The sequence below is a fragment of the Nicotiana attenuata genome, chromosome 2 (genome assembly GCF_001879085.1).
Source record: "Nicotiana attenuata strain UT chromosome 2, NIATTr2, whole genome shotgun sequence".
In the NCBI taxonomy this organism is placed as follows: domain Eukaryota; kingdom Viridiplantae; phylum Streptophyta; class Magnoliopsida; order Solanales; family Solanaceae; genus Nicotiana; species Nicotiana attenuata.
The window spans coordinates 94,582,107-94,594,476 of NC_031990.1; the positions used below are offsets into that span (position 1 = coordinate 94,582,107).

The 12,370-nt window shown below is 36.3% G+C and overlaps 2 protein-coding genes across 3 annotated transcripts; one reads left to right on the top strand and one right to left on the bottom strand.

Moving 5' to 3' along the window:
- Positions 528 to 1,418, top strand: LOC109222364. Its single transcript, XM_019386733.1, has one exon. It carries the CDS (start codon positions 528 to 530, stop codon positions 1,416 to 1,418), a length of 891 nt encoding a protein of 296 aa, XP_019242278.1.
- LOC109215437 (pentatricopeptide repeat-containing protein At1g09220, mitochondrial) lies at positions 2,414 to 8,581 on the bottom strand. 2 transcript variants are annotated; one of them, XR_002066349.1, is made up of 3 exons: positions 7,178 to 8,581; positions 2,910 to 3,780; positions 2,414 to 2,663 (listed from the first exon to the last, which is right to left on the bottom strand). XR_002066349.1 is itself a non-coding variant. In XM_019379513.1 (2 exons), exons 1-2 carry the CDS (start codon positions 8,494 to 8,496, stop codon positions 3,765 to 3,767), a joined length of 1,335 nt encoding a protein of 444 aa, XP_019235058.1. In that variant the 5' UTR covers positions 8,497 to 8,581; the 3' UTR covers positions 2,869 to 3,764. The 2 variants fall into 2 exon arrangements, 1 of the variants encoding a protein (XP_019235058.1); XM_019379513.1 differs by lacking the exon at positions 2,414 to 2,663 and having other exon boundaries at positions 2,869 to 3,780.

A 12,370-nucleotide genomic window follows, 5' to 3' on the forward strand; every position in this document is an offset into this window, starting at 1 on the left:
GTTAGAAAATTAAATTCTCTTGTATACTTTTGAATAATTTTTTTGCGTAAGCTATCACTATGCTAAGAGGTAAACTTACAGTAGGATTTAACTTATATACACTGATAATATTAAAATTTTAGTGTATTTTAACCTATTATAGTAGGTAACCGTTTTATTTCTCTATGTTACTAGTTTTAGGTTTATGACCGATTATCTGTAGTTGTCTAATACGTGACCTAATAGTGTAAATTTTTTCAAATTTATATTTAAAAAAAACAATTAATATAAAATATCTTTCGTGTTACGGCGGCCACCAATTGGTGGAAATATGTATGAATAAACTAAAGTACATTATTGGATAAGTCCATAATAAAAGATATATACACCAAACTCGTTAGAGAAGATAGTCGTGGCAACCACTTTATAGTCTTTTTACTAATTCGTTTCTTCATATTTTTGATCACTTATATATTTCTCATCCCTTTATGTATTTCTCAAAGAGAAACCAGTTCTTTGCTTGTTAATTAAAGTCAAATTAGAGTTAAATGGGTTCAAGTTCACAAATATGCCACCAAGAAGAGAAGAAAACCATTTCATTCTTTGACTATGTTGCCAATATGTTAAAAGAATCATTCCAATGCCTTACCATTATTCTCCTCAGTCTTCTCCTCCCTCTTTCCTTTATCGTCCTCGCCAGGCTCTCAGTCGCTCGCTATCTTATTACCACCTCAACTGAGTACTACACACGGCCTGATTCTCTTCTCGTCAAAATCTTCCTCTATGCGAATCCCAATATTTTGCACGTACTAGTTCCACTTGTCGCTGTTTCAGCTCTCATCCACGGGTTAACAGGTCGAACCATATTGTTCATTAAACAATCCGCGGATCACATGACTTATTCTAAACCTTGTCTGTATACCGCGTGGTTTTTTCTTTTCATGCTTCAAATATGTGTGTGCATAGGTGTAGAAGGTAGCATAGCTATTGGAATAGGTGGTAGTTCAAGTTTTAGTCATCATGAAAGATTATGTTTATTGAGTAGAGTTATATTCTTTTTCGGGTTGCATGAAACGACGTCGTTTTGGGCCAAAAAGGTGGTGAAGCCGGTAGTGGACGACACGGTTTTCGGGGTCAAAACGGCGGATGATAGGATGGTTGAGAAGGTGGCAATGGCAATGAGTTTTGGTGTGTTGTGGTGGTGGAAATTGAGGGATGAAGTTGAGTCTCTAGTTGTTGTGGCTGAGATGAAAAGAGAGTTGATAGGTAGTGTTGATTTGGTTGATTTTGTTGGTTGGTGGTTGTATTATATGACTCTGGCAATTGGTATGGTTAAGATTGTAAAGGGTTTTATTTGGGTTTGTTTTGTTATGTTTTGTGGGAATGTGGTTCATTTGGAAAATGCTGACTATTCTACAAGAAATGATGACAAGGTCTGAGAGTTGATCTGATCTTTTCTTTTAATTTTTTTTTTTTTTTTTTTGTCTCTAATCTTGATTGTTAAAAAGGGAGTAGATTATTGTTTTTGTTTGGTCAATGAGGGGGACATGTATGTATTTTTTAGTAAAACAAATGCAAATACAAGAATTTCTTATTGAAGCCATAGTTGAGGATGGTGTAACGCCGTCGACTTGTTGGGACGGAGAAAGATAATTTTAATCTTTTGTTTCAGATTGAAATAAATGGCTCACAAGAAAATTTGATTAAAATAGTAGAAAGGAAAACAATAAAAGAATTAAATAAAAGTTACCATGGTTGATTGATTGATTCTACATTTCCATATAACTCATTTAATTTAATTGTAGTTATTCAAGCCCTTTTAATTTGCTGGAACCTAAGTGATATGAAAGGGTGAAACGGAACAAATTTCTGCTCCTAAACTTTAAAGTCATTAAAGAACGACAGTTATAGGAAAAAATGAAATTGTATAGCCGCTCTAAAAATAATACTAGCCGAAAATATGTACAGGAACAGGCGTATTTTTGAACAAAAACATAGAGTCTGGGAGCAGATTGCGAAGGAAATAGCTTATGTTGTTAGTGTTCGAGTTACTCCTAGGAACAAGTCTTTTGTGTATAGCTTATGTTTCTAGGAAGTAGAGTATGAAGTGTCCATAGATTGATAGCAAGCTGTGTTAGTTTTGCTATGGTTTTGTAATTGCTACTTGGTGATTAATAAAATAAGTTAGTTACCCAAAAAAAAACAACTTCTCTATAACAGCCTCATTTGTTCCGGATATTTTTGGATATTATAGCGAATTGCTGTTATAGAAAACATATATTATAATAGAACATGAGATTTGGTTCTCGGAAAAATTTGACTTTTATAGAGAAGTGTTGTTATATAAGGATGAGGTCTGACTGTATAGAATTTGTATATTTTTTTGTATATATATACATTCTGTATGTTATATACAAAAATTATACAAGTTTTATACACGTTTTCAGCTACCAAATGTAAATAGTTTCTGTCGGGGGCTAAAAGTGATAATACCCCACAGTTATACACAAAAGATCCGACGAGGCGACGAAATTAATTAAGCTTTCAAAAAAGGCCGTCCGATGCATGAATCATCCCGCATCCATCGCAGGGTCCAGGGAAGAGCTGCAGCCCAAGGGGTGTGATGTAGGCAGCCTATCCTGATGCAAGAACCAATAGTTGATTCCATGGCTTGAACTCGTGACCTATAGGTCACACGAAGACAACTTTACCATAGGTCCAAAGCTCCCCTTCATTAATTAAACTTTCTGTTAAATCTAAAGAACGGTTATTACATTAAGAAGCATAAATTGGATGATGGAAAGTTACTCTTCATTCAAAAATTGTTCAGTTTGCAATCATGATTAGTACTCAAATATTATAATCCAAGAGCGAATTATCCAAAGAAACCATGATTAGTTTAAATGCACAAAACTTAAAAGACTACTGACCTCTTCAATTTCCAGGATGTCCAACAATCAGAAATGTTTATTCTGTTGTGTGTTTCTTTTCTATTTCCTTAAGACAAGTAAGCCAAACAAAGTCCTATGATTATCAGGTTTTTGTCCTGTGCCCTGTCATAACTAAAATGACATAATAATGTACCTCCTTTTTTCCCATTACTTTGACCAAAAAGACATCAATTCACAAGCTCAATTGCTCTACACACTGTATCACTTCTGTTCCTTACTGAGACAGACATTTGGCCTGCAGACTTTCCTTTTTGTTTCTCTTATGCCCATTTCCTTCTAACCATGGCATTTCAACAATATCTCATTGTCTCAATCGTCTTGTCCAAATGCATAAAATTCCTTAATCAAACTCGTTAAGGCCAATGATGAGCTACCTCAGTCAAGGTTGCTTTTAGAGATACAAACAATTTGAGACTATCTTTCATTTGGACTTCTCTGCTTGTCCTAAGCATGAAAACATCATCCTGGCATTGATCTTCCAAAACTTTCGCCATGACCAAATTATTTTTCTTCGTGAGGACAAAAACTTCACTTTCAAACCCGGGTAAATTCCTTGCTATATATCTTCCAGCAGTAAAATACAGCTTGCTGAAAGCCTAACATCACCAAGACTATAAATCTGATCTAGACTACTTCTTCAGGTAACAAGTTAGCGATACAATAGGGAGAAGATTGTACAGTTCTAGGCATGGACCAAGTGTCGATCCCCGCCATTGATTTCAGTGTTCTCCAGGGTGGTCACAATCATCTTCAAGAGAGTGGGAGAAATGAATTGGTCGACAATGGCGTAGTAGATCCTTGGTTTGGATTGGATAGTGAGGATCTTTTTTCTCTTTACTCTGTCTTTGACCTGAAATATCAAGAGAATACATCAGACAAACATGTTCAACTATCAGAAGATCAGCAACAGAACATCTCAGATTATTGCACTCAAAGTGACGACTCTTCTTCCAACATGGACTTTCCCCTGCAGCCTGTCCAAATTCAGTCCACCTTTGAAGCATCTAATAGGATTCAGCCTCAAGAACCAAGGCTTGGCAATTTCCATGGAGAGAAAACAAATCCCATTTCTTCAGCATCGTTGGAACTGTTGAACAATTGTGGGAGATTGTTCAAGAAATCAAGCAAGAAAAACTTGAGCAACGTACACATCAACGAGGCTCGTGTAGGTAATATCCCTAGGTTGTCAACAGAAGAAATCTTGCGAGTTGCTGGAGAAAGATATATACAGTACTCCACCCAAATGGTAGATGGCCTTTCCATGTTTATTCATCCTTATGCGTCAGCACTTTCGGGCCTTTCCATGGAGCAAACAAGGGACATGGAACTTGTTCACCTCCTTCTAGCTGCTGCAGAAGAAGTGGATCAACAGCAATTTCATCTGGCTAGCCAATCCGTTGCACGTTGCCTGTGCAAGGCATCTGCTACAGGTAATGTTGAACTTTGTGATCACTTCTATTAGAAAGTCTACACTTTTATTTACTTAGTTATATCTCCAACACGCTCCCCCACTTGCGGGTCTAATTCTTTCATCGGCAAGCACGCGGGGATTCGTTTTTTATAGTGGGTGGTGGTGAGACTTGAACCCAAGACCCAATCTTATACCATGTTGAGTTGTGTGACTATCTAGAGAATACACATGTATTTACTTGATTATATCTTCAACAGGTAACCCAATCCAGAGACTTTGTTTCTATTTTGGTGAAGCTTTACAAGAAAGGATTGATCGAGAAACAGGAAGGTCCCCAAGTTTTGAAAGAAAATTAAGGTTTTTAAGCACTCTAGCATTAGGTACCACACCTGAAGCCTTAACCTGCCACACAGAAATTCCATTCAGCCAAGTAATGCAGTTCGCAGGAGTTCAAGCAATAATTGAAAATGTTAAAGGTGCAACCAAGATCCATTTGGTTGATTTTAATATCAGAACTGGAATTCAGTGTACAGGCTTGATGCAAGCTCTTGCAGAACAACGTGACCGTCCAATTGAGCTTCTGAAGATAACTGCCATTGGACACCAAGAAAAAGAGAAAATCGAAGAAACAGGCAAGAGATTACAAAGTTTTGCCAATTCCTTGAATCTGCCCTTTTCATTTAATATAGTCTTCATGTCTGACATGAAAGATCTCAGGGTAGAATCAGTCAATGTTAAGGCAGATGAAACTGTGGCTGTCTATTGTAACATTGTACTAAGGACAATGATCAGCAGGCCAGAGTATATGGATAACACGATGCGAGTAATCAGAGGACTCAGACCATCTGTAGTTGTTGTCTGTGAGGTGGAAGCAAACCATAACTCACCTTCATTTTTGAACCGTTTTGTGGAGGCACTTTTCTTTTATAGTGTGCTTTTTGATTGCTTTGAGGACTGCATGGATAGAGACAATTTGGTTAGAAAGAGGATTGAGGTATTTCATATTGGTGAAGGTATCCGGAATATGGTTGCAGCTGAGGGTGCAGAAAGGTTCACACGGAATATGAAGCTTGATGTATGGAGAGCATATTTTGCAAGGTTTGGAATGGTTGAAATGGAGCTCAGCGAGTCATCTTGGTATCAAGCAAATCTAATTCTCAAGCAATTTTCCCAAGGCAGTTCCTGCAATGTTCAAAATGATGGGAAGGCCCTCCTTGTAGGATGGAAAGGAACACCCATTGAATCTGTTTCTATTTGGAAATTCTTGTAAAGACCGCTAAAAAGGATAGCTTAGAGTCATTGTAGCTAGGCAGAAAATGCAAGTAGCACATATCGAGGATAAAATGAGAGAAAGCCGTTTGAGATGGTTAGGTTATGTCCTGTGTCGACCTCGTGCATTAGTCAGTAGGTGTTCAATAGTGGCGAGTAAAAGTGATAAAACAGGACGAGGTAGACCTAAAATCACATGGAAGAAAATTGTCCCTAAAGACCTAAAGTCTCTTGGAATCCACGAAGACCTAGCGAAAAATAGGCACAATGGAAGAAAAAGATCAACATAGACGACACCAATTAATTGGGAATATGTTTTGATCAATTAGTACGTTTTGTTTAGGTCCTATGTTTCAAAATTCTTTTAGTCCCGCTGAAGATTTATATGAGAAAAAATAGAGAACTTTTTCATTTTTTGTTTATTTTGTATAATATTGATATGAGATGAGCTTAAATGGAGTGATATGGTCAGTGATGATTTACATAGCCGACCCCAACTTGCTTGCGATTGAGATGTAGTTGTTGTTGTTGTGTTACTTTAGCTGGCATCATCTTGGGCATCTCCATGACTCTTCAAACAGCTATCGATTTGCCATGCAACCCAAATATACCATGGGCAGAATGCTTTTTTTGTTTCTCAACCTCATTTTGATAAAAATGAAAGAATCAGTGAGCGAACATCATAACCGTCACAAGAAAACAAAGAGTCCAAGATAGATGCCATTCAGCCTTGCAATATTTTGTTTACAGACAGTTTCTAGGGCGCCTTCTTAATTTCATGAGCAGGTTCTTGTCTACATTTACTATAAAATGCTGGTATTCTGATAATTCCTTCATGTTCTCTAACAGTAATTTGAAAAACCCCTCAAGTATACTCCGTAATAACATACTCATTTCTTGCTTAACTAATGACTACCTGACAAAAATAAAGCACATCCACTAGTAAGTGATGAATTTCTTATTCTCGAATGGCGTTTCTTATAGACATCCATTGTCCTGCCAGTCCTTTCAACAAAATCCAGCTATATTTCATCACCTCATTAACAGAGGTTAACATCGAACAGTGATCACTTCAGTAGATCATATTATATTTGGTAGTTTGTGCATAGATTGCCAAATTATTGATCTGTTTATGTCGCTAACAAGCAACGAAGCTGTAAGCTCAATGCTTAAAGTTTTGTACTCAAATTTTAACGTTCAACAGCTAGCCCATGCAGACTTTCTAATTATAAAAGATTGGACTGCATTCAGGCCTGAGCCTTATAGTAAATAGGACAAGCATTAATCAGATTAGGAGGCAAGTTACGATTAGCCGAAGCTCTGAGATCAGTTTAAGCAATGGGCAAAAGGAGGCCACGAAATAAATGAGAATAAACGAAGAAATGCATGAGTACCAATTTGGTGCTGCTCCTACTTCCAGTGAAAGAAAAAACTTATCAAGGAAAACGTGACTTATGAACAATATATCGATCAGTTTACAATCTTAAATTAAGTAAAACTAAGGCCGGGAGCTTTGGGTGCATTTTGCTCATCCATCACTCGCCTCACAACCTCAGAATCAACATACCTGCCCATACCTGCAAGGATATTCGAAAGAAGCACATAATCACCACCGTATTTGTTTTCCATCTCCATGATCTTCTGCATAACTCTTTCTCCCATATCTGCATTATCATGAAAACTACAAGCTCCCAATAGTGTTCTCCAAATCACAACATTAGACATAGCATTAGGTATCTCCAAAGCTATTTCTTCTGCTTCTACTAACCTACCTTCTCTGCCTAACATGTCTATCAAGCTACCATAATGCTTAATGTTTGGTTGAATCCCAAACTCATCAACCATCTTCCTGAAAAACTCGAGCCCCTCATCCACTAAACCTCCATGACTGCAAGCATTGAGCATGCTCAAAAACGTTATGCGATTCGGTTCAACACCTGCATCCACCATCATCTGATAACTATCAGAAGCTTCTTTTGCCATCCCATGCATTGCATATCCTGATATTATCGACGTCCATGACACCAAATTCCTTCTTTCATTTAATATATCCTCAAAAACTCTCACAGCATCATCTATGCTTCCACATTTAGCATAAGCATCTAAAAGCGAATTCATAACACGGATATCAAAAGCATTAATACCACTTTTCTCCCCGTAAGCATGAACCATTTGGCAACACTCTAGACACCGAACATTCCAAATAGCCGGGAAAATAGCCAAAAGACTCACTTCACTCGGTTTTATCTCCTCGATCACAACCATTTCGCGGAACAATGACAATGCCTCATCAAACCGACCCATCCTCGTATACCCATCAATAAGCCCCGTCCAAGAAATGACATTCTTCTCCGGCATTGCATCGAACACCGCCCGAGCAACCTTAACATCACCCCATTTAATAGAACCACTGATCAAAGCATTCCAAGTGACAGAATTTCTAACAGGCATTTCATCGAACACCTTCTTCGCTTCCCCAACAAACCCACATTCACCATACATGTTAACCAGAGCAGTTTGCACATAAACATGGGACTCGAATCCATCCTTCAAGCTCAAACAATGAAGCTGTTTCCCGGTACCCCGTTGTGCTAAATTGGCCGATGCTTTGATCAAGAAAGAATATGTAAAGCTATCAAAAAAGATAACTTTTTGATACTGGAATCGGAGTTTCTGGAAAAGAAAAAAGGCTTCTTGTGGGAAAATACCAAGAGAGTAATGGCGAATTACAGAGTTCCAGAGAGTTAATATGATGGGTATTGAACTTGTGTTGAAGGTATTTTCAGCAGTGGTGAATATTAACTGAGTATGAATCTGTTGAATTGCTCTGCGGTAGTTTTGGTGTCTTTTAACGAGGTTAAGAAGATGATTAACATCTCTGCCCATTAATAGCAGCAAGTTTGCATTTTTAACTATGGCATGAAAGGGAAGAAAGCTTCTTCTTTGAGCCTTAACGGACTAAATTACCTAGTTAAATAATTTAACACAAAGCCAGCCCTCCCGACATGTTTTTTTTACGCGTTGTTTGGATGGTTGTTTCCGGTTGTATTGTATTGTATTGTTATGCCAGATATAATGTTTGTTTTGATTGTTAATATAAAACTGATTGTATCGTATTGTTAAATTTATTGTTCCGGAACAATAAAAAACCCCATTTTATGAAACCAAATCGGTGTGGTGGAATTGTTCCGTGTTTTCCTTTCCAATTATGCCCACACTTATTATTCTATATTTCAATTTACCCTTTACCCTATTATTTATATTATATTCACCAAACTAATAAGTACTTTAGCTCCATCTTCTTTCTGCTGTGCAACTAGTCAACGACGTATCGTCTCTTTCCAACAAAATTTTTACAGGTTACTTTTCATCTCTTTTCTTCGTGTTGTTATCAAACTTCCTCTACCTAGCGAAACCCAATTCAATTCTTCATTCTCTTTTTTGCTATTCCTGTGCTCTATTGCTTGCTATTAAGTCGTAAGTTTCTTTGGCCAATTCAATTGCTTTTTCTTTCAGCAGTTTTTGTTATGGAGTTAATGCATGGCATGGGATTTGGGATCAATTTTGTAAATAAGTTATAAAGTGAAAATAGCTTCTCTAATTTCTTTGATGACATGTATTTTAGTTTTCTGTCGTGCAACTAGTCATCTCTTTTAACTAATTCCATTGTTGCTATTGTGTGTCATGTGCTTTTTGCTCATTGTTATTATGTACCATTACTGTTGGTTTTAGCTGGATACTTTTGGCTTTTAATTTTAGTTTACTGGAAAATTTGGGAGCAGGGAACCAGAGACGATGCTGGTTTTGATTCACTTTGTTGAATCTTTTCAGAAATTTAAGATTATTTGGGACAAATGATTGAGCAAAAATAGGGCAGGGATTTTCAGTTTGGAATTATTTAGTTTCTTTGAGATATGGAACAATATCATCTTTTTCTTTATTTTTTCCTCATTTTCAGATTTTCATGGAGTTACTTTTCTATCTGTTGAATTGTGTGGATTGAGTTCATCTAAAGGTTTACCTATATTAGAAAAAATGAGAATTAATTACAACAACAAAGGAGATCTATAGGAATTAGTAATGGTTTCTCATTTGGATGTGAAAACAAAATGGAGAATATTATTCACATGAATACCTGTTTTAGTATGTTCTTACATTTGTTTTTTCTATATGTATACCTTGTTTAAAATAATTGAGGGTATTTTAGTAAACTTAGTAGTACAGTACAGTCAAACCAAACAATAAAGATGTTATTTAACAACAGCAAATGATACAGTCTATCTAAACGTTGTATCCATCAAAACGATACAATACAGTACAGTACAGTACAATACAATACATTATAAAACGATGGGGAACAATGATCCAAACACAGTGTTAGTATAAACTACTAATAATGTTGAGAGGTTGTTTGGCGAAGCTTATAAGCTGGTCAAACTAGCTTATAAGCACTTTTTGGCTTATTTACGCATTTGGTAAAGTTAAAAGTGCTTATAAGCCAAGTGTTTATAAGTCAAAAATAAGCCAAAAGTTATAAGCTGATCACCCTCACCTTATGAATTTTTAGCTTATAAGCACTTTAAGTTTGACCAAAATTTTTACTATTTTATCCTTAAAATATTCCTTTCTAGAACAAAACTCCTAAATAGATACTCACTGCCTCAAGTATTCAACCTAAACCCCCCCCCCCCCCTCCCCTCTCCCCACCTCTTCAAGTCTACAATTCTCATTGACTATTTAAGATAAGCAAATTCTCTATTCCTTTGCATACTTATATCTATGTGATTGTGTATTAATCTTTGAACTGTATGTAATAAATGAGAACATGTCAAAGTTTGGGTGTATTGCTTTCTAAGTGTTGTGATGATGAAGACAATGTTTGTTTCTCTTCAAATAATTTGCCCTATTTAGGTTTATTTTTTACTGAGAAACTTTTGTCAATTTATTAATTATTGTAACTTATGATTACATGCTTATCATAAAATATATTATATTTATCATAAAAATTATCTTATCTAAGAACAGTTGTATTTAATGTAAAATGACAAATAGAATATTTTGTATTTGAATCGATCTGGAATCTAACATTTTGAAAAAATTACGCCCTTATAAGTGTAAACAGTTCTAAGGTTATTTAAGTTATTTTAACAGAGAAAGAGCTTATCAGCATTTTTTTATCAAATACTGCAGCAACTTATTATCAATTTCAGCACTTGTACCCAAACACGTAACTGCTTATTTATTAAATCAGTTTCAGCACTTAAAAGTATTTTTCAGCATCTAATGCTTATCAGCTAATCCAAACGGGTTCTGAGTCTTATGCATGTTTAGACAGTTACGTAACATTTGCCGAATGTGATTTATAAACATTTGGAAGTTACATTAGCGAGTATTTGCTGAATGAGATTTGTAAGTCTGATTTGTATGAAATTTAGAATTCGCATTTGTTAGCGTCGGAAACCGGACAGTGCAGAATTTAGCCAAATAATATTATAATGAAAATAACAAAGACAATGCAAGTTGATAACAACGACAATTAAAGCATATAAAGAAGATACTAATTTAACGTGATTCGGTCAGTGTGACTGATCACGCCCAACTATGCCTTAGAAAAAGGACTCTGTGGACGCTGCAAATATAACCCCGAGTATTACGCCCAGGGTCGAATCCACAGAGAGTTAACCTATCAACCACTATCTTCAGACTCACTAATTCTTCAGAACCAGCTTCCCAAATATTCAAATCTCAGTTGAGTGTTCTTTAACAACTAGCTTACAAGTAACTAAATAGCTGTAAACTAAACTAATAAGGTTGTAAACAATTATGAGTAAAAGCTAAGGCAATGATTTCCCCTATTGATGGAATCCCTTCTGTTTATGCTCATACAAATTTACCAACACCTCTCTATCAATCATGAACGCAAATCTCTCCCGAGTAATCACAGTAATTTACTATTGCACTCTCCCGAGATACACTAGCTTGCTTTATTTAGCACGATTCACTTTAGATTACACCCAAGGCTTCGTTATCCCTAATTCCGCCTTTAAACCCGCAATTATAGATTCCTCTAATAATCTAGGAGTGGTGTTGTTCGACAATACCCTAAATATGCACTCTTTTCCAAGTTATGCACACTAAATAGGCACAGCTAATTGAGGATCCTGTCAATTAACTACAACAAACACGAAGTTGAACAAATAGAGATTAAACTAGCAATTTGTATTCACATAAACAAGAAGTTCATCACCCAATAGGTTCCATCAACACCTTAGACAGGGAATTTAGCTACTCATGGCTATGGAAAAATAAACTAAGATTGAATTCATCATAAAAATCAAAAGAAAAGAAGAAAGATGGTTGGAGTATTCTCTCACAATGGTTTTCCTTGCTAAGAAATCTTAAAAATCAATACATGCCTCTCTTGGGCGAAGTCTAATGTTTTAAATAGGGTTTAGGTCTAAAAATCCCGTGTTTTACACTTTGGTCCCTGAAGTTTTCGGCTTCCGCCGCGGTTCTGCCGCGGTCGCGGTCAGACCGCGGCCAAAAGCCGTCTCTGATTCTGAAATCATCCGCAGCAAGGTCGTGTCTATAAAAAAAGTGTGATGAGTTAGGAGAATTGTTAAAAAGGTCGTGTCTATAAAAAAAAGTATAGTTTGATTGCTCGAGGACGAGCAATGGTTTAAGTGTGGGGTGTCAAAATTTGATCACGCCCAACTATGCCTTATAAAAAGGACAATGCGGTCGCTGCAAATATAATCCG